Source organism: Crotalus tigris, unplaced genomic scaffold (genome assembly GCF_016545835.1).
Source record: "Crotalus tigris isolate CLP2741 ecotype Arizona unplaced genomic scaffold, ASM1654583v1 scf7180000024302.2721777, whole genome shotgun sequence".
Taxonomy (NCBI): Eukaryota; Metazoa; Chordata; class Lepidosauria; order Squamata; family Viperidae; genus Crotalus; species Crotalus tigris.
This window is the reverse complement of record NW_024100474.1, coordinates 960147-982961: the sequence shown is the minus strand read 5'-3', so window position 1 is coordinate 982961 and position 22815 is coordinate 960147. Positions and strand designations below refer to the sequence as shown.

The window sequence follows — 22815 nt, the reverse complement described above, 5'->3', positions numbered from 1 at the left end:
TTTTTAAACTGTTGCAAAATCTCAGCTCTAAATTCCCATTTTGTATTGTTGGGTGGATCTAATTGACACTGATATGCATATCCCTAGACAGAGGTAGTCATCATAATGAATTTTGGCAACATCAGAAGTATCATTCTTTGCTTCTAAGATTTAAATAGCTCATTATAGTGGAGATCAATACACAACCTTGGAATCTCAATTCCTTCATGTTTGATGCTAACAATTTCAGAGAATCAGAGCCATTCCATCTTATTTGATGAGAATAAATGGAATGGCTGAAAACTGTCCTATTTGACTCCTTCTATCATCTGTTTGCAGTCAATCCAACTGCCTGAATAGAGAGAAATTATGTAGGACTGCACCATTTAGCTCTATTTTGAGACCAGCTTCCTTTGGCCCCATTATAAGTATTTTATATATTGATGAAAAATTCTTCTTTCTTTTATGTTCTTTTTCTTTTCTTTTAAATTGTACAATTTATCAGTTTTTAAATTGCCTCTATTGTTTTGCTGCAAAAAATAATAATAACAACATAAATACCTCTCTGGAAACTATTGTTCTGATGGAAACCATTCTGGGAACCTTTCCAGAATAATAAGATAGAAATTCTTTAAAACAATCTTGTTTAGCTTAAGTTTAAAAATGTTTTGCATAACTGAATGTTTCATAAAGGAACATTAGAAAAAAACAGGTCATTTTATTTTAAAACTATTAGCAACCCCCCACCCCCCAGATGTATTTACTATATATATATAGTAGGTTGTTTTTAATATTGTAAATAGTTATTTTTATTGTTTTAGTTTTTTTATTGTTTTAGTTTTTTTAACAATATACAGCTGGTTTATATCCTTCCCAGAGTTTGAGGATTTTCTATCATTGTGTATGTATGTATATATGTATGTATGTATGTATATATACTAGAAATACTGGGCAAGAATACTAATGCAATCTGCTGACATGGATCAAGTTTTGTTACTGTAAACATTGTTATGATCTATGTACAACAGTTATTAAGCCCTCATAAAATCTTCAGATGACTATTTTGTTTTTACTGAACTGGTTTATTAAAGCTAAAATATTTCAACAGAAAATTAGTAATTCTTCCTAATGCTACCGGAGAAAAATATTTTTTAAATAAATAATTACGATTATTCAGTTTTCTGGTATCAGACATCATTAGACTACCAAGGTAAGAGCTGACAACATTAATATTGGCACAATAACAAAAGAAAGAACAGAAAACAATTATTTTCAATCTTTAAAAGCAGAGTTTCTCAAACTTTTCCCCCCTGGAGAAATCCTTGAAGTAATTTTCAGGTCTCAGGGAATACTTGTATTAAAAATTGCAAAAAATACAAAAACTTCCCAATACAATTCACATCTAACCTACTCACAACCCATGTTTTACAATGCTTACAATAATAAAGGAGCAGCAGGCTGCAGCTGAGTCACAGCATGCAATAATGATCACTACTGTGAATGCTAGAATTATGTAGCATGCATAGTTCAAAAAAAATGTCAGTCATAATCTTGCATGGAATCCTTAGTTTCTTGACAAAATCTAGTTGTAAAAGGTTGCTGTAAACTAGTAACACCTTCATTTGTAAAAAGAGTCAGGTGTGTTATTTAGTTATTTCAGTCTGACTCAAGGTTGTTAAGTCTTTTTCTAGGCAAGGGTTCCTCTCGTCAGCCTTTGGCAGGAAACATGCTTAGATGGTCAAAGGGATAGTAACTGAGAGTAGCTGAACTGAAGATTCTGGCAATACTAGCCTAGACATGCCAGTGACTAAGAGAACAAGGTGGGCAATACACCCTTTCCCTTAGAAAGATGAGTGGCAGGAGGGTTGACCTGAGTGTGGCAGTCCCACCAGCCACACCTCCCACCATTTAGCTTCCCTCCAGCCCCTTTCTCAATCCTCTCAGGAACCAGCAATCAAGTAATTTAGATAACACTCTGAGAAAGGTACATTTTTGTATATCATTTCTTCCAAAAACTGCCTAATTTTGGGAAGTACTTTATATTTTCAGTATTAGAGATTGAAAAATATAACTTCAAAAGTAGTACAAGGATGTCCATGCATTTTAAAAATATGTCAAAGCTGAGCAGTGTACAGCTAATGGAGACCATACATCAAGCATCAGGGGTCAAGGCCAGAAGACATATTTCTAAATACATGGGTTCTGGAATGTAGTTACATTACCTTCTGACAAAATTCATAATAACTTTTTTGTCATTAAAGTGCAAGGCAATTCAATTTAATCTCAAAGATCTTCAAAAGTAAAGATCCTGAGCTTTTGCATGAGCATATGTATTTCAATTTAATCAATGGATCTGATAAAGACAAATAACATCTCAATTCAGTATTCATTAGGTTATTGACTATCCCCAAAGCTAAATCATTTTCCCTATTTTTATATTATTTGACCTCCGATGAACAATATTTAAGAAAACAGTATCTGTGGGTGAACAGGATTTTTTCCTGCTAATGAAGACCTTTTTTGATGCCTTCCCAGGTGGCATCAGGAAAATAGTCTGAGGATCCTGTTTCTCACACTCATGAGAGGTGGGGAAAAATTGAAGAAGAACTAAATGTGGTTGAGTTCTCATTCCTCAGAGGAAAAAGATAATGGGAGAGGACATGCTTTGCCCAGAGAAAGCTTCTAGTTCAAACCCCCATATAAAAGGATCAGGTAATACAGGGTATCTTTTCTTCCAGGACAGCCTTCCTTGGTCAGCTTGGACAGAACTAGAACTAGATGAACAATCTAACCTACTGTAAAGCAGTTGGCTCTGTGCTGCAATTATACATAGCAACATGTTCCTTTAACATGCAGGGTGTTTGTGGCTAATGGGGAAGGATCTTTGCTGCCAAGTGGGTAAAAAGAACATTATGAAATAATCCTCAAACTCTGACTGCCTTTACAGAGACCTGTTAGTCTTAAAAACCCTCTGTCTTCTTAAAAAAATGTACTATATTTACAAATAATGCCAGCATGACCTCATTTTCAGTTTTAATTCCTTGACCTTTTTTCAGCAGTGCGATGTCTATGCAAACCAGCCTCTTGAGTATTATTAAATTCTGTCAAAAACATCAGCAATATTTACAAGGAAGGCATATTATAAATATCGCTAGTGGAAGGAATTATTAAAACCCTAAGAATTTCCATCCTTTCTTTTTTTTTCAGCACAATCAGAAGACATACAGCTATTTTTAAGTATATGAAAAGATAGAGGCATCTGCAGGATCTGGGCTTTCATCAAAATGTGCCCCTTGGCCAAAGTACATTTAATAAATAAAAATGTAATAATAAATAAAACACTTATACAAAAGGGGTGGTGTTTGTATTGCTTTAATGTGATACTATTTTCAACACTTGCCTCCCTTCCTACCCTTATTCTGTAAATGCCCCTAAAAAGAATGAAACACTATATGGGAAGATTTTCTAAACTTCCCGTTCTAGAGAATAACATCAAAAGGTTCACCTGTACTCTGAGAGTAATGACAGGCACCATCTTAGTCAATGCTAAGCAGGGGCACTGCAAATTTTGTTTATCCAAGTTAACAGATATCTCCCAGATTAATGTACAGAAATATTTTTTAACCCACTATCTTTTAACAGTGCTTAGCCAACAAGAAATTAAATTAAATTAAGAAATTAGCAGCCAAGAAATTAAAAGACGTTTGCTCCTGGGGAGGAAAGCTATGGCAAATCTAGACAGCATACTAAAAAGCAGAGACATCACCCTGCCAACAAAAGTGCGTATAGTCCAGGCCATGGCTTTCCCAGTTGCAATGTATGGCTGTGAAAGTTGGACCATAAGAAAGGCTGAGCGCCAAAGAATTGAGGCCTTTGAACTATGGTGCTGGAGAAGACTCCTGCGAGTCCCTTGGACTGCAAGGCGTTCAAACCGGTCAGTCCTAGAAGAGATCAACCCCGACTGCTCTTTAGAAGGCCAGATCCTGAAGTTGAAACTCAAATACTTTGGCCACCTAATGAGAAGGAAGGACTCACTGGAGAAGGGCCTAATGCTGGGAAAGATTGAGGGCAATAGAAGAAGGGGACGACAGAGAATGAGATGGCTGGATGGAGTTACTGAAGCAGTAGGTGTGAACTTAAATGGACTCCAGAAGATGGTAGAGGACAGGAAGACCTGGAGGAACATTGTCCATGGGGTCGCGATGGGTCGGACACGACTTCGCAATTAACAACAACAGCCAACAATGATGAACTGAAAAGCTAAACAGGTCAAACTTGGTTATTACTTGGTTAGGAGACTGAGAAATTTTGAAAAATTCCAGAAGATAACAGCAAACTAATTCAGTATTCTTGCTGAGAACAGTTCATGAATGTAAAGGTATGGTTACTGTTACTATAATCTAACAATAAAGGTAGTGTTAGTACTCATGGTTGCTGCTTCTTGTCTAAACTACCTTGAAGGCTGGCATCAGTCTTGCAAGTCTTAAAATAGATATCTTCCCCTTTGCCTTTATAGCCCAAGAAACTAGGAAGGTGTTTTTCTGAGACCGAGATGTTTGCCATGCCCCTCCCTCTCTTGTCTGACCTTTACTTAGTTGCCTCCTCCTCCTCCTCCTCCTCCTCCTTCTTTTTTATCACAGATTATTTCAATAGGTGTTTATTAAATTAAAGGATTTGAGCTCACTTCATAGAAGGGTTTTATTTGCAGTTCCTTGTGGTTGAGAATTTGCCTTGGCTGCAATGACCATGCATATCAGGCACCATTTATTTTGGCATCTTTGGATTTTATGTCTGGCTTGATTTTATTTACTGTGCTAGCTTTAAATATCACAATGGTGAACACTTCATAAACCTCAAATGTATATTTAGAAAACAAAAATCAATGTTACGTTTGAAAGGAAGCCCACCTGCTTTGGAAGAAAAAAAAACCCCTGGGGTATCAATAAGATCTTTGGGAGGTAGAAGAAATAGCAAAGAGCAAACGTTCTAATTGATTCCTTTGGTAAACAGATATTTCGTGAATAGTGAGATCCTTTATGTCAGCCATTTTGTGACAAAGCCATGTTTTCTACTTTCCAAAAGTGTCCCTTGGCCAAAATACTGTACATATCTAGAGAAAACAGCTTACTGGAGGCCTCTTTTTTATATTATTTAAAAAATTAAGAAACATATTTAGATACCAAATTGAATTTTAAAAATAAAATTTCTTTTATATGGAAATGAGGCAGAACAGACTTGTGGGGGAGAATGCCATGGGCTATAAACAAAGTTGCTTAATGCTGAAGGCTTTATCTGAAAGTTCCATCTTTTAAAAGCCTAGGTAAAATTGGGGGGGGGAGGGGCAGCCTTTTTTAGAGAGGTATTGAAATATCTGGTGAAGTGCTGAACACATGATCAGTGGACTTAATTCATAGGCATAAAAATTAGTTAGATGTATTAAAATAACCTGCTGAATTGGGAACTAAATGAGGATAACAGGAGGAATATTGCATAAGGACTTTATCATATTCAACTATCTGTTAGCAACCAACAATATAATTTTATCTACCAAAGGGAGGGGGAGGGGGAGGAGAAATGAGTTTGGAGACATAAGCAGTTTGAAAATGTGAGCACTGAATAGCACTTCTCTGGATTTTGTCAGCTTTTCTGAATCTGTGTGGGCTCATAAATGTATTTGCATTGTCACAATTAAAAAAACAAAAAACCAAATCAAACCACAAATGTAACAAGATGAAATGTATGTAAATGAGAACAATAAAATGTATTCATGGCAGTGAGTATGGTTTTAACAGTGAGGATTATTTATTCAAAGGGTGGACTGAAAATCAGTAGAGGATGATGTATGTGGGTGGTTTAATTTAGGTTCAGTTTTTTTAAAAAGTTAAAAAGTCAATTTCCATCCTATTGCTTATTCTATAGAAAATAAATAAAACAACTTGATACAGGCAGCATTTTTCTAGCAGCACAAAAAAAATGGTGGTTGATTGGTGAGAAGAAACTTTGTTGACATTAGCCAACAAAGAAAAAAAATGAGCTTGGAAAGCAGATTAAATTGACAATAAACATGTGCTTCCAAGAAATTAAATTTTATGCTTCTGTTAGTCATTTATTTTGCTTACTGGTGAACCAGAAATACAATTAATCTATCGAACTAATTTACAGAGGGTTATAGAAATCAGACTGGGAGAATGAAGGACTGTTTGAAATAGGCTGTAAATCTTTACTTTGTAAAGAAATATCTGAAAAAAACTTGATTTTTTCCTTTTTTAGGTATTCATATGCCAAATCTTACTTTAGACAGGAAATGAGTGGGAAGCCAGGCTACTCATATAACAGCTTTGTAAATAGACCTATAAAAGAGGGTGGGAAGGAGTAGGAGTAGGAGTAAAACAATTTTGAACATAAACTTTTTGTGCTCATATTTACAATTCCTCATATAATGATCTCAAACTAGAAGTATCTGCCTATGAAGGGTTGTGATCCCCAGAATTCTTACAATACTACAGCCTGAGAAGGAAATGCTGGTAGATTAGACCAGCAGTTCTCAACCTCAACAACTTTAAGCATGCTGGCTGGTGAATTCTGGGAGTTGAGGTCCCCACATCTTGATAAGTTCCTAAGATTGAGTAACTTCCCTTATGCTTCACTATCAACTATGGTGGTACGGTTGATGAAAATTATAGTCAATCAGCTTTTGAAGGGTTATAGGTTTTTCATGCCTTAAGGCAGGGATCCCCAACCCCTTATCAGTGGACCGGTACTGGGCCTCAGCATGCCAGCAACCAGGCCGCACAAACAAACAGACAAACAAAGCCCCATCCACGGGATGCAGGCAGCACACATAATCACACCCTCTCCGGTCCATAGAAAAAACTCTCGCCATGTAACCAGTCCCTGCCTTAATGAAAATCTCAACACGGAACAGAATAGATTTAGGTAGTCCTCAACTTACGACCACAATTGAGTGCAAAATTTTTGTTGTTAAGTGATACATTTATTAAGTGAATTTTGTCCCATTTTACAACCTTTTTGCCTCAGTTATTAAGTGAATCACTGCAATTGATAAGTTAATAACCTGGTTGTTAAGTAAATCTGGCTTCCCCATTGACTTTGTTTGTCAGAAGGTCACAGAAGGTGACTACATGACCCCGGGACCCTGCAACAGTTATAAATATGAACCAGCTGCCAAGCATCTGAATTTTGAACACATGATAATAGGGAAGCTGAAAAGGTTGTAAGTCACTTTTTTCAGTGCCATTGTAACTTTGAAAGGTTGCTAAATGAACTGTTATAAGTCGAGGACTACCTGTACAAAATCCCAAACCAAGAAGTTGCAATTCAGGATAGGATTTACCTGCCACCTAAAAAGAACAATAAGAAACTGGAACAAGTTCAGAGAGAACTGGAAATCAAATCTTATGAGGAATGGTTAGAGGAATTGATATGCTTAGCTTGTGGAAGAGAAGATCACGGGGATATGTGATAGTTGTTCTTAGAAAGCAAAAGGAAGGAGGAGTGGACTTATTCGTTGTTGCCCTGGAGGGCAGACATAGAAGCACTGGATCGAAACTGCACGGAAGTTAGATATTTGGAGGAATTTCAGACGGCAAGAAAAGTTTACTAGTGGAATAGGTTACCTCACAAAGAGATACATTCTCTTTCACTGAAATCTTCAAGCAGAGGTAGTCTAAAATATTTTAGCTAATCCTGTACTGATCAGGGGTTTGATTAGAAGATTTTTGACATCCATCTCTAAATTTTTGTGATACCTGTTCACTCAACTGCAAATAAATTAGATGGCCATCCTGTTTCCAACAATACTTAGTCAGACATCTCTGCAAGTTAACAAACAAATATAAAGGTAACAGTCTTTATACCATTAGCCAGACTCTCAAGGCTTTTGGTTCTCCATATTTTCATTCAATGATGCAAATGGCATCATTTGGGGCTATTCAGCAGTGCACAGTTGCAAGAAATGGAGCTATTCCTTTAAATTCCTTGCAGCTCTGTTTCTTGGATGAGAAGTCCATCCTCCTCTTCCTCTTTATCGACCTTCCTCCAGACTGGAGACATAAGGACTAACTGAGATATAAACTTATTAGATCTATTGATTATAGTCGCTATCTCAGAATTCACAGTAACAGAATTGGAGATCAGTGCAATATTTACCTGAATTTCCAAATAAATCCACAAATACAGGATGATTATTCATTATTCTTTACTAAAAAAAAGTTGGGCACATATGACAAACTAGGTTAAATTGGCTAATCTGGGTCAGAAGTTATTATTGCATAAAATACTGAATTAAACTGGTCACCCATGTTTCAGCCTAGCATGCTTGCAAATCTTACTTTCTGTTTAGGTTAATATCTTTAACCCAAGAAATTGGATACGTGTCAAGTCTGCCATCTTTGGCTTGGTGCCTCACTGGCATCCTACTATCAAAGGCCAGGGAGAAGGAAGCATGGGGGTGGGGAGGACAAGTGGGCAATAAACATGCATGGGATGGGAAATAGGGAGGAGGGATGACAGCTTGACAAAGACCAGGGAAGCATGGAACCAGTTTGGGCCAGCACTCAAGGCCACACACCCTGAGAATGGAATGCGGACTGCCCCAAAGATCTTAGCATTTCTCATAACACCTATGGGGCTCTTTGTTGGCTAAAGATGAACTGGTCATGGGGGGGGAGGGCTGGGATGAGTGGAAAAATTCATAACTTTTCACATGAGAAATTTAGTTCTAGCCTGACTTTCTAGCCAGCAACCATTAGTAAAAGAACCTATCACTTTACCCAAATGGAGTTGAGGTTCTTTTTTTCCTAAGGCAGAGGTCTCCAACCTTTTGGGCACCAGGGACCAGTTACATGGAGAAAGGTTTTCCCGTGGACTGGAGAGTGTGTGGTTTTGTGTGCTGCCTGCATTCCATGGAGGGGGCTTTGCTTGTTTGTGTGGACCAGTTGCTGGCATGCCGCAGCCCGGTACCAGTCCACAGACTGAGGGTTGGGGACCCCTGTCCTAAGGGACTTGATTGCTGCAGGTCTGACAACAAGTTTGGTCTAGTGGTTAAGGCCAGAAAACGGGAGACAATGAATTCAAGTCCCACTTTAGTCATGAAAGCCAGCTCAGTGATCTTGGACCAGTCACTCATTCTCTCAGCCCCAACTCACCTCACAGGATTGTTGTTCTGGGGAAAATAAGAGGAGGAACATGCATTGGATATGTTTGCCATCTTGAGCTATTTGTAAAAATAATAAAGGTGGGATATAAATAAATAAATATTTATTTATTTATATAAATCACTGATAAACATATTGTCTGAATACAGCTAGATGTTCTTTGTGTATGTTGGCTTTATGGTGTTTTGAACCCAGGCGATTAGGTTGGTTTAGCAAACAATAAATCAGTTAAACATGGGTAGCATGTTGTGTGAAAATGTTGGAATAGTCATGTGGTAACTCAGTCAGCCAATATGGAGAAAGTGCTACTGAGTCTGTGCAAAAAAAGATATTGAGTTAGAAGCTGAATTTTCAGTCTCAGGTTTGTCGCTGTATCTCTCTGTAAGAAGTCTTCAATTGAGCTATGTTGCTGTAAAGAAGAATGTATGGTAATATTTTGATATGTATATAAAGAAGTTATTTTGAATCAGCTAAATGCAGTCAACTGTGAGAGCTTCTGATTTATTTTTTCACCAACAGAGAAATTAAAATTCTCTAACAGAAAACAGCCTAAGATCTTCACATTGCATAGTGACTCCCTCTTGCCTTACCTGCCAAATGATGACCAGTCTTGGGCTCAAGACTAGCTTTCTTTTATAAAGAAAGAAAAAAGATTTCATTGCTATTTTACCAATGGGTTCTGAGAATGGCAGGAAGTGCTTCATGGATGGCCTATCCTCTGCAGAACAGATCTGCAGTTACTGTTTTTTTTGGAACAGTTTATTGTTCTGGCAGTTTATTGTTGATGAACCATATCAACTTGCCATGGATACACAATGGAAAGAAGCTTAGAGCTGGTTTATGTAAAACACTGATCTGAAACTCTGAATGCATTTGAAAGCAGTGTCAAAATCATTCTTCTTGTCACTAAAGTACTCAGGCAGAAACAATTGGATTTCTGTCCTGAGAAGTTAAATGGCTTTTTAAAGTGCAGATGAACCATCTGGGATCAAAGTTCCCCTTATTGCTAGTTCAGGCCTTTTTAACCTGAAAAAAAGTACAGCTGTTGATTGAATTTTCAGCAGCAAAAGTGTCTAGGATTTGTTTTATCAAGAACTTTCTATTTCCAGATTATGAAGCTAAGATATAAAAGCCAGTGAATATTTCATTAGAGACGAGCAGGATACTCGGATGATAATTCTCTTGGACTATTTTTGTCTAGCAAGCAGCCTTCAGCGTTATATTGCCTCTAATCTTGGAAGCAACATTTTATCTTCCAAATATCTGTCTAATTTGTGTGGCCTCTGATTCTTGTGAACTGAAGCCTGCCTTCCTATTGCATCCATTGGTGAGGAACCTCACTTGCCTCTGGATTAGAACAGAACAATTGCTGGGATTGTTTACTTGTTCCTTGATCACAGCAAAATCTAATAAGGACAAACCTAACTATTTGGTAGACGGAAGATCAGTATAAAATTTAGGAAAGTGATGTTGTCAATACACTTTGATTTTCCCCAGAAAAACAGCACTGATGTTGTTGCAACTTGCAAGCAAGGATTTAAGTCCTTGATTTTATAAATATGTTGAGAGATTCTACCACGACCTTTTTTTCCTCAGATTTGAAATCAGATTTCTATGGAAACTGTCTATCCCAGTGATGGTGAACCTATGGCACGGGTGCCAGACGCGGCACTCAGAGCCCTCTCTGTGGGCACACGCACCATCTCTCCAGCCCTGCCTCCTCCCACCGCCCCCTCCTCACCAGGAGCCCCCCCCCAGAGGAGAGTCGCCCTTGGGCGCGGCCCACGCGAAACAGCGCTGCCAAGGACATGGTAGCCGGGCAGGGGGGACAAGACTCTGCCCTTGCGCCCTGTGACACGCAGATGATACTGCAGGGCATGGGTGGAGGGCATGGCCGCTATGGTGCTGCTGGGCTGCCTGGGTGATCTGTGGTGGGCCGTAGAGGTGATGGGTGGCCCAGTGGGCAGGGCAGAGCAGGGATGGGGATGGGGGGCAGTTTTGGGGCACTCGGTCCCTAAAAGGTTTGCCATCACTGGTCTATCCCAATTGAAACACTAAACATGATTACTAATGCAGCTACAATTTTAAGTGCTCTATAATTTATTGTATTTCCTTATGTTATGACAGATTTTTCCCTTTTAATTGCATTTTGTATACATTATTTTGTGATATTTTAATATGAATGCAATGTAGAAATATATTTTTAAAAATAAATATATTAAATATATAGATACACTTAATTCATTCAGCCTTTCTTCATAGGACTTATTACTTAAACTGCAATTCCACAATCATCTTATAGGGGAGATGGGTGGCATAAAATATTATTATTATTATGGATCATCGCACAGTCAGCCAGATGTTCAGACTGGATTTGGCATTTTGTCTACCTACTGAGTCCTTACCCAGGACCTGGGATAGGCAGATGTGGATATTTGATGGTATTACAGATATCGTCGCAGGATGGAAGCAGTTCCTAGTAAGGCCGCCTTTTGCAATTGACTAATAGCGAATTTGTCAATGCCAATGGTGTTCAAGTGGTGCTCCAGTTGTTTGGGGATTGCACCCAAGGAGCCTATAACTATTGGTACTACCCTTGCTTGCTTTTGCCACAGTCTTTCTATTTCTATTTGTAGGTCTTTGTATTTTGTTATCTTCTCCAGTTCTTTCTCGTCTATTCTGCTGTCTCCAGGCATTGCCACGTCCACTATCCAGACTTTTTTGTCTTTTTTATCGACAATTGTTAGGTCTGGAGTGTTATGTTGCAGGTGCTTGTCTGTTTGAATTCTAAAGTCCCTGAGCAGTTTAATTTTATCATTTTCTATGACTTTCTCTATTTTATGATCCCACCAGTTCTTGCTTACAGCTAAATGATATTTCTTGCAGATCTTCCAATGCACCATTGTTGCTACTTTGTCATGCCGCTGCTTATAGTCAGTCTGTGCGATCTTCTTGCAGCAGCTTACCAGGTGGTCTACTATTTCTTCAGCGTCTTTGCATAGACGGCACTTACTGTCTGTTGCTGTCTTCTCAATTTTGACTTTATATGCATTTGTCCTTAAGGCTTGGTCTTTGCAGCCAGAATTAGTCCCTCGGTCCCTTTCTTCAATTTTCCTGCTCTTAGCCATTGCCAGGTTATTATCTGCTTTCCCAGCTATTTTTTTTAATGTATTGGCCATGTAGTGCTTTGTCTTCCCATGCCTCTATTCTGTTCTTCATTTGGTCTTTCTTATAGGCCAGTTTGGTCTCTCCAGTAGTCAGTAAGCCTTCCTGATATACTAATTTCAGTGCATTTTCATCACTGTCCTTCAGATATTCTTCCAAAGCCATTTTTTCTTCTTCAACCATCTGATGTACTTGCAGCATTCCACGCCCACCTATTTGCCTTGGTAGATAAAGTCTATCAATGTCACTGTGTCATTATTTTTCTGGTCTTCCTATCTTCCTTCCTTTTAGTTCTGCTTGAGTCCAGTCCACTATTCCAGCTGTGTATCTAATGACTGGAATTGCCCAGGTGTTGATTGCCTTTATGGTATTTCCTCCATTGAGTTTGGATTTTAAGATCTTCTTCACTCTCTTGATGTATTCACCTCTAATCTTTTTCTTGACTTCAGTGTGCTTGATGTTGTCATCTTGAAGAATACCCAAGTATTTGTAGTAAACTTCCTGATCCAGACTCTTAATGTTATTTTCGTGGGCATCTTGATTCCTTCAGTTTTCACTATTTTTCCTTGTTTGATAGTAAGTGTGGCACATTTGTCCAAGCCAAACTCCATTGCAATATCTTGGCTATATATACGGACAGTGTTGAGCAGTGATTCTATTTCAGATGATGTTTTTCCATATAGCTTCAGATCATCCATGTAAAGGAGGTGGGATAGTCTGGCAGATGTTTTTGATGTTTGATAGCCATGTCCTGAGTTATTGAGTATTGTTGACAGAGGAAACAGTACAATAATCTCTGTCAACAATATTGTTGTTGTTGTTGTTGTTATTATTATTATTATTATTATTATATTCTGTCAGAAGAGGTAGGCAACTCATAGATATATTTGATATTCTCAACATTTCTCAAAAAATGGCAATTTTCTGCTATGGGAGGTTCAGGCTTACCTCCTTTTTAAAAAAATGAAATAAATGTTGAATTAAGCCTCTTGTAAATTTAATGCACTTATTTTGTGTATGACTTCTCACCAAACATATAGGGACACATGGAATTAAAGGCCAATCTTGTCTTCTGATGATGGCAATGTGGACCTCAGGTAAGATAATATAGATGGATGATCTAAAGTTTGCATATAATCTCTAATATCCTATTATCCTAGGATTCTGCCAAATTTTGATGACAAAATGGCTGAATTTCCATAATTATGACCTTTCTATGATTTCCTCTCCAAAATTAAAGTTTGAAAACTATTCTCATTTCTTCCTTTAAATGCTCTGAAGCCCCCAGATAGGGGTGGCTTTCCTCTAAGAAGTTTCCCACTATAATTCTATTTCTATTTATATCCCCAACACCTCCCTCCCCAAACCCAGAAACTATAATGAAGTTATCCAGTTACCAGATGGCTTCCTGTGGCCTTCCAGAAGATTGTAAAGCAAGACTGCAGCTATTCCAACCTTTGTCTACTTACTAATACAAATCTGTAGAAGATACTTTGCAACTACAGTATTTATGCCAAGATGATTGTCAGAATCTCAGAATGAATAATTACATGAATACAACTTACCAGCCTGCAACCAGATCTGTTCAAGAGTTGTCCACAGCTGAATAGGCCCTTGCTTTGAGGCAGAACTCTGCATAGTTATCTCTGACATGGCCTGTTCCAGTCGTGATGCTGCAATGGAAGATGCTCGCTGGGAACCTGGAATATACAGTAGAAACAGAATACTGATTAAATAAATATGCTGTAATGACCTATTCAAATAAATCCAAAATGAGGCAATTTCCTTATTATCAGGGCTTTTTTTTCTCATAGAATGCCCAGAACAGAGTTCCGGCACCTTTTTTGGATGGGACCTTATAGGGTAAGCAAGGCGGGTTGTATGACATGTGTGAGTTCCGGCACCTTTTTTTTTTAGAAAAAAAGCCCTGCTTATTATGATCAACTAAATATACATAATCAACCTATTGAGGTTAACAATGTAATTCAAATGATAGTATTTGGATAATGAAAAAGTCTAAAGCAGAAATCATTATTAGCCTTGACGGCAGAGTGACTGTCTCTGAAGGCCATCTCCCGGGAAACTAGTGGACTTATTTGTGCAGATGGTTGGCCATTTCAAGAACAGAATGCAGGGCATTGTTTATGTCCTTATGTACGTCCAAATCAATTAATGAAGCAGCATTACCAAAAATTTCTGCTGCTAGGGGTACTCTGAATTGTTTTGTTTTTTTTTAAATCTTCACAAGCATCCCAATGCTGGCACCTGTTAAACAGAATTCTGAGGTTGCAGTATATTGTACAACAGATATTTTCCTCATACAATAAACCCTAATTTTGCAATTGTAAAGGCTAGGAGTTTGTGACTTTACAATTTAAACTGTAGATCATATGGTATATCAGGGAGCAATCAGACATTCTGTAGGTATGAACAGTCCCAGATGCAATTTTTAGAATTTCAAGACTGCAAACACAAGAAAGGGAACTATGCCCAGAAGCTTAGAAAGCCATTGCCAATGCCAGATTGGAAAATGTGGGCCATCTATGGGCTGGGGCTGGGTGATGGCACAGTTTTGCCCTGGTTTGGCTCCTTTCTTCAAGACTGGTCCCATTTGGTATATAGACCAAATGGCTTGCCCCGAGATCCAGAACTTTCTGGATGGGGTAGGACTACTCCTGATAGATCTGGTCTGCAACATGAAGGTTCTCCTGGACTCATGACTCCTGCTTGAAGAGCAGGTGGTATTTGCTGCTAGGAGAGTCCTTGCACAACTTCAGATTGTGTGCCAATTGCTGCCTTTCCTGGATCAGAAGTTCCTGCCCTTAGTCATTCAGGCCCTAGTCATCTCATGATTGGACTATTATAATGTATGTACATGGGGCTCCCTTGAAGAGCATTCAAAAGCTGATGCAGCAGCATGGGCAGTTCTTGGGGCCCAAAGAAGGGCCCATGTAAAACCACTCCTCCATGAGATGCATTGGCCGCTAGTCTGCTTCTGGATGCATTTAAAAGTGTCAATAATCTCCTTTAAAGCCCTTCATGGCATAGGTCCAGGTTATTTGAATGACTCCTTTGCTTGTCCCACCTGTGCTGGCAAAGGAAGCATGCTGGCAAAGGCCCAATTATTCCAGTTAGTGGGTCCAGGAGTAGGGCCTTCTCTGCCACTGCATCTGTCTCCTGGAACATTTTGCCTTCCTATGTGAGGTTGGCCCCAACCCTCCTGACCTTTTGTAAGAGCCCAATTGGAAGCATCACAGTAGAGGTGATTGATTGGTTAACAACAGATTCCCCCCCCCCGACCCTGCGCCCCCTCCCTCCCTCCAGCTCTTATCTATCTATCTATCTATCTATCTATCTATCTATCTATCTATCTATCTATCTATCTATCTATCTATCTATCTAGTTAGCTATCTGGTTATCTAACTTTGGGTAGCTTACAATCATAAGCCACCCTGAGTCACCCTATGGTAAGATACATACATACATACATACATACATACATTGCAGGTTTCTAAGAACGCAGATTGCATCACCACATTCTGAGAGGAATTTAGCTTTTGTAAACCTGTGAACTACAATTTCTTTTACTGTGGTTAGGTAGAATCTTAAACTACTCATTTCGACTACTGTTCAAACATAGATATGTTTTGTCCTATGACAAGTAGCCCACCAAATATCCCTTAAAGCTCAAATTCTTGTTTATACAGCCTTCCTAAGCAAAAAAAGGAGAAAATTCTTCTATCAAATATGAAATAAGTTGAAACATGACATCATCGGATAGTGGTAAGTCATCCTTTACATGAAGAATATTGTTTAATATTGGACAAATTGTGCCTTATGCCTACAATCATGGAGACATATCCCAGAAAACAAACATGGTGCCCAGAGGATCTGGGGAATGCCCAGGTCTTAATTTTCCCCAGCCTCTTCCTAGGCTTCATGATTGCTGCAAGCACATTCCGCATAGCCTGGATAAAAAGAGTCTATTCATATCTCAGTATAACTATACCTAGGGCAACAACAAACCACACTTCATAAATACACATAAATTCCCCTTAGGCTTATTGCAGAATTTATGATCCTAAGCTTTCAGTAGCTAGCTCATTTCTAGGAAACATATCAAGGCTTGGCTTTTTCTATCTTCCAACTGGCTTTCTTCTGTCATCTTAGTTTGTTGTAAATAGACTTGAAAACCATTTGATCAAAAGGCAAGTTGTCTATTTGAAATCAAATAAACTTCAAATATAACATTCAGTAATGTAACTATGCCAAGAATCATTTGCTCAGTTGGCATTTACTTGCATTTATAGATTTCTTTTCCTGACTTCACAACTCTTATAACCTTATTGTGTAAAATTACCTCAATTGTGCAATAATAATTTCAGTTATTGGAGAGATGGAGCCACCAGAAAAAAATTAAGAATGCAAGGGCAAAACAAAACTGCATCCTGTTTCTTAAGAATAAATGCCATCAGTCTTGCCTCTGCCTTCTAGGAAAGAACAGTTTTTCTCCGGTAGGCTCCAATCTCCTGAAAATAGCCTTGAGGGGAACAAAATTAAGAGTTCTTTTTGGCATTGAATATCTGGACACAAGAACCAAGAAAAGGAACCCCTTGGAATAATTTTCTCCATTTTTTAAATCATTCTAAAGAGTAATGAAAGATCATGGAGAGTCAGTCTGGACCTCAAAGTTTTCTACCATTGCACTGGAACTTGGAAACCCTGAGATTAATCGCTGAAGCCATAATATACACAATTTCCTTGCTTTCCTGGACTTCACTCTATACTCTATATTCCCACTAACCTCTTTACTAAAGATGTGTCAAATTCACAAATAGCAACAATCAGTTGAAAATAAAGTACTACTTTTGGCTTGTCACTGACCTCTCACAACTTCATTAAACTGACATCAGCTCTCTGGTGGGGCACTTTGCAAATAGCTACATCTCTGAGCATGTGCACACTTATTTGCATAATTTCTTGATCAGGGGTCCATCAAAAATAAGATTTTATTCAACAGTTTATTTAGTAACTGTTGCTTGCTCTATATGAATATGGGTTGAATTTATGGATGTGATTATCATGTCTTGAAGGTAAGCTACAAGGTTGATTATGTAGAGAGAATCTGTCTGACACACTTCTGTAATTTAATTGCACATTTCTGCTATGTCTGCAAGTCAGCCAGCCATTTTAACCAGTTCAGCATTTATGTGGCATTATAAAATAGACAGATGTGGCCTTTAATAATACTGAATTGCAATTTCTTTATTCCTGGGTGACATGGGTGAAAAAGACAATATTTCATAAATCCATGGTGTAGCTATACTTTTATTGCAGCAATGTTCCTCGGAACTTCGTTGAGAACACAGAAAGAATTCTGCTAGATTAGATTTTCCTAATCCAGAATTAAGTCTAGTAACAGTCAAACAGATGCCTATAAAAATCTCACAGTCAGGAAAATGAGTATTTATTGACACCGAGGTATATTGTCTATGGCGACAGAAGCAATATAGAGCCATCAAAGGCAACTGATACAACACACAGCACATATATTGGCTGCTGGTTATGAGATATATAATTCAACATACTGTGTCAAATTGGGGAACATTGACCTAACATTGATCTATTTTTGGTTGATTCTATCCACAAAAGTATTGCTATCACTAACAGAGTAATATAATAAAATCTTGAAATAAAGGCATTCCTCATAATATATTAGCAGGGAATAAGACGTTTGTATGGTAGAATGCACTGAATGTAAAAAAATGAAGTCTATTTATATGTGATTGTTCAAACTGGATTTAGGCCATCCATTAATATCTTTTGTTTCTCTTACCGGAATCGTTATCATGGGCATCAGGTAGAGTAAGATACACGTTATTATTCTTTTTGGCTGGTACTGTCTCAATCAAACTGTTTGTCTTTTCTGAATCACTGGAAAAGAACAACAGGATAAACATGTTAATTACAATTTACTTAAAAGGCAGGGTATATGCTAAAGCCAGAACGCCGTGGTAGATGGGGGCTTGGACTAGAATTTGGGAGACCCAAGTTCTAGCCAACCTTCAATCATGAAGATTCAGTGAGTGATTTTGGGTCCATTATTTCCTTTCAATTCAACTTTACTTTATAGAGTTGTTGTGGGGAAACAAAGGAAGAGGTATGCTTCTGCAGAAAGATGGGAGAAATTTAAATAACAGTAATAATCAGTCCTAGAAAATGAGCATCTATCAACTTTGAAAGCTGAAATGTGGGGGCATATGACATAGTGGCGGTCAAAATTACTCAGGCAGCAGGGATTTCTGTTGAAAAGACAGAAGTTTGTTGTGTCACAAGCCATACTGTGTGAAAATTTTGATAAAGCAAACTGCCAAGGCAGGATGATGATGTCAGTGGTGATTGATGCACTTGGATTAATCAGACAGGTTTTAGCAAAGTGGCTTCTGCTGCTGAAAATCTGACCATTTGCTTATTTTCTACTTGTGAAGTAGGGAAAATGTGATCTCTTCCTAGTATAGAGAGTTTTGTTCTGCTCCACCCCAATGAGGAAAACTGACTGAAGACAAAATTATACTAGTCATCACTGGCTCAGTCCTAGCATTTTGTTACTTATCTCAACATAGAGAGATTTATAACTAACTATGGGTTGTGTTTGGCATAGAATGTTTTTATTATATTTTGTCATTTTTATCATTTTCCTTTGTACATGATATTCTTTTTTTTAATGTTTTTATTGAATTTTATAGGGTTAGGGATAAAATAGGGTCAGGGTAGGGATTGGGGTTTATGGTGGGGTTGGGGTCAGCGTTGGGGTTATCCCCCAGTAAGATTTTCAATATTTAGCCAACAGACTATTGTCCGGGTAAATATGTTTAACTAACAATAATTAGTATAGTAATAGATAAGTGTAGTGCATATAATTGATTATCAAAGACAATATTAATTAATCAATGCATAACATTCTTCTTACTAGTATGTACTCAAAATAACATATCACATTCGTTTCTCACTAGTTATCCCATGTTCTAAAGTAGACTGAATCTTTTTTCTCTTTAATCTCTAAAGTTTTGTACATGATATTCTAACCCCTGTCTGCTGCCCAGAGCTGCCTGGTGAGTGGGCACCCTGATCATTCTCATGAACCAAATTGCTCTGTTCATGGTGCAGAATAGAGAAAGTAGAGCCTGGTGTTCTACTTTCCATCTCTATTGTGATGCTCTTATGTACATAAAAGAGTTAAGTCTGGAATAACCAAAGACTATTTTCTGCTAATTACCCACGTTATTGTTTCCCATGTCTCTGACAAGTTCTGTCCTTTTGCTATGATATAGATAATGTAATTTGTGGTTATTAAGTCCCCTGTGCTTTTTATCTTTTGCCTTTTGTTCATCTTTTTCTCTCTCCTTCTCTCTCTCTCTCTCTCCCTCCCTCCCTCTGCTTTTTAGCTGCCTTTTGTCCCCTGTTGCCATCTAATTATGTTTATATTTGCTGATGTTTAATAAATAAACAAACATCAAAATATATTTTTGATAGCTCAACTGAGCAGTATGTCTTCTTGCTTTAATCTGAATAGAGGGGACTGATTGCAAGTGGGTTGGATGGCAACTGGAAATTATCTGCAGTATTTTTCCACCAGCTAAGTAGTGCTGCATAAGGCCTTTGAGAGCAGCAAAAAAGCAGCCATTCCTAGAATGGAAATGCATTTTCTGCTTAGAAATTAAGATTTGTTTATATAACTAAAGAGGGAAAAAACCTTGGATACTGCTTTTGCTATTAATAAATAAAATTCTAGGAGATATTTTAAGTATGAAGTTGGTATGTTTGCACTGATATGCAATGTTTATTTATTGAATTTGTATCCTTTTAAAAAAAAACAACCAAAGGGCTTGGGGTGGCATTCACTTCTTTTTTCCCCACTTTTACACATTTTTTTTCCAACAACAACTCTGTGAAGGTAAGTGAAAGAATAACTCTAATGCTACCTAATCATAGTCATTTTAGTAACATTTTTAGATATATACATATAAATATACTATATACTATAATGCAACATCATAATTGAGAATGTTCTTTTTAAATAAAAAAAAACAAGACTTTAAAAAGCACACCAACACATCTAACCAGTTGGACCCACAAACTCTGTAATGCTTTGTGTATTTCCATTGAAAACAATTAGTCTTAATCAGGGCTTTTTTTCTCATAGAACGCCCAGAACGGAGTCACGGCACCTTTTTTGGATGGAACCTTGTAGGGTAGGCAAGGCGGGTTGTATGATGTGTGTGAATTCTGGTGCCTTTTTTTTTTTTTTTAGAAAAAAGGCACTGGTCTTAATTTGATATGAGGGACATTGATTTCAATAGGTCCTGCCTTAAATATACCTAAATCTGAATCTCATTAAAGGATCTTAATATTGATTTCTAGAAAGAGAAGAGAGAAAGGCCATTTACAATATACTTCCTGTTGGGGTGTAGCTAGCCATATCTGAGCCTATATGAGTCATTCTTAAATATATGTGTTTGTGTGTGTATAGTGGCAGGAAGAGATACTTCCTAAAATCATCTGAAGTAAGGTCATTTAGGGTTTGATATCAAACCTTGCTCCTTTAATTGAGCCTCCAGATTAAATTGTTTTTAATTACATTAACACTGTAATTATGATATATATGTCATTAGCTCAAGCTTGTGTGTCAGTAGCATTCAACACAAATAAAGTTTGAGTACATTACTGTAATCCAGTTTGTTAACCTGTCCCATCTGTCTTCTTTCAAAAAACAATCCCTATTAAACCAGGCATATGTAAGATATCTATGATTCTAGGACCAGATGGTCTGTTAGATTGCCTGTATTTTGCTTTTTTGTTCTTTTAGAATTAATTTGAATGTAGTTTTAGTATTCAACATTTTTAAGCGTGGTTGGCTTATTGTGATGGATTTAATTAATAATAATCTTAAGTCAAGCCATCTTGGGAGGAAGCACTGTACAGAAATAAAATCCATCAATTAATACTACCAATGAATAATGTATTGGATTTCAAGCTCCATAATCCACCCTGAAGAGCTCCCGAGTAGAGAAAGCTATTTTCATCACAAGGGCATGAGTGAATGTTGATATGTACAGTATTCCATTTTTATTCACTGCTACTCAAGATCAATAAATAATCAATTAAGAATGTCATTATTGTATGGCATTAAATAGGATTATTTGTCTGCAAGTAGGTGTATTGTACTTTATCACTCTTTGATATGAACAAGCAACATCAATGAAAGAGAACAACAAGCAAGCTCTGCTACTATATCAGTTGGTGGCATTTTGCCAGAAAGAAAATGTTGAAGAGCTGTTTCTATGGGCTTGTGTAAGTGTCCTGACATCTCTGTCCAGCTACAGCACAGCCAGAGGTAAAAGAGAAGGGATTTCCTTTTCTTTCTCTCTTTGTCTCCCTCCCTCCCTCCCTCCTTCCCTGAGTGCAAGGATCTGATGTGTGTTCTACATGGAATAAATTCCTGGCAGCTGGCAGTGACTTCATATTTAGTTCTGGTCTGTCCATTTGCCTTGATCTGCAATCCAGCAAAGCTATAATGAATTCTAAATGGCAACCTGCATAAAGTTTTCAGGTTTATCACTGGAATAAAGCAGCCTTGGGAAGTCTTCACTCTGGAAGGTGGAGTGGGGGGATCCCTGGGATCCTGCTATTCTTCAAACAAGACTTGGTAACCATGATGGTTATTTCCCAAGGTCCAGTTCTTAGAGACAGCTGGTTATATGATATTGTCTCCCTTCTCATTTCCAAGTGATATAAAGTGACATATCTTTCAATGCTTGCTTATGGATGCTTAATGTTTTCTACAACTTTCAGGTCTCTTACTCAAGCGTCTATATTTAGATTTAGGCAGGAATCCTGAACCTCCCCCGAGCTTCCCAGAGCTGAACATAGGCTTAATTAAGATTTCTTCGAATAATCTAAAAGAAAGTATAAACCATAATTAAATCTAAATACTAAAAACATTAATTAAACAAATTATAAGATGATTAACAATAATATATATATAAAGAAATATAACTATCCAAAGAATAATACTTAAAAGAAAAAAGAATAAAAAAAAATAAAAAAATAAAATCTAAAAAATATTTTAAATTTTAAATATAAGTTATTGAAAAGCTAAATAATATTTTTTAACATCCAACTTATATTGTATAAAATCTATCCATTTTTTCCATACCGCAAAATACTTCTCCTGCGATTGATCCTTCAAGAAAGCCGAAATCCTTGCCATTTCCGCCAAATAAGAAACTTTAAAAAGCCACTCTTGCAAAGTAGGCAGAGATTCCTTCTTCCAACATTGCCCTACTAACAGCCTTGCGGCTGTAATTAAATTTAACATCAATGTTGTGTCTTTAATATCACAGTCAGTAACAATACCTAATAAAAACAATTGTGGGGTAAATTTTACCCTCCTTCTAAAAATTCTTTGAATATTCCACCATATCTTAATCCAAAA

At 37.5% G+C, this 22815-nt stretch overlaps 1 protein-coding gene across 1 annotated transcript in view; it reads right to left on the bottom strand.

Annotated features, from left to right (window-relative positions):
- Positions 1 to 22815, bottom strand: part of LOC120299590 (tetratricopeptide repeat protein 7A-like) — a gene marked incomplete at its 5' end in the record, with an annotated part of 113592 nt that overhangs the window by 38463 nt on the left and 52314 nt on the right. Inside the window, 2 exons of the mRNA XM_039324543.1 lie at positions 13886 to 14020; positions 18157 to 18254. Coding sequence (XP_039180477.1) covers positions 13886 to 14020; positions 18157 to 18254 — 233 coding nt within the window. The remainder of the gene's footprint in view (positions 1 to 13885; positions 14021 to 18156; positions 18255 to 22815) is intronic.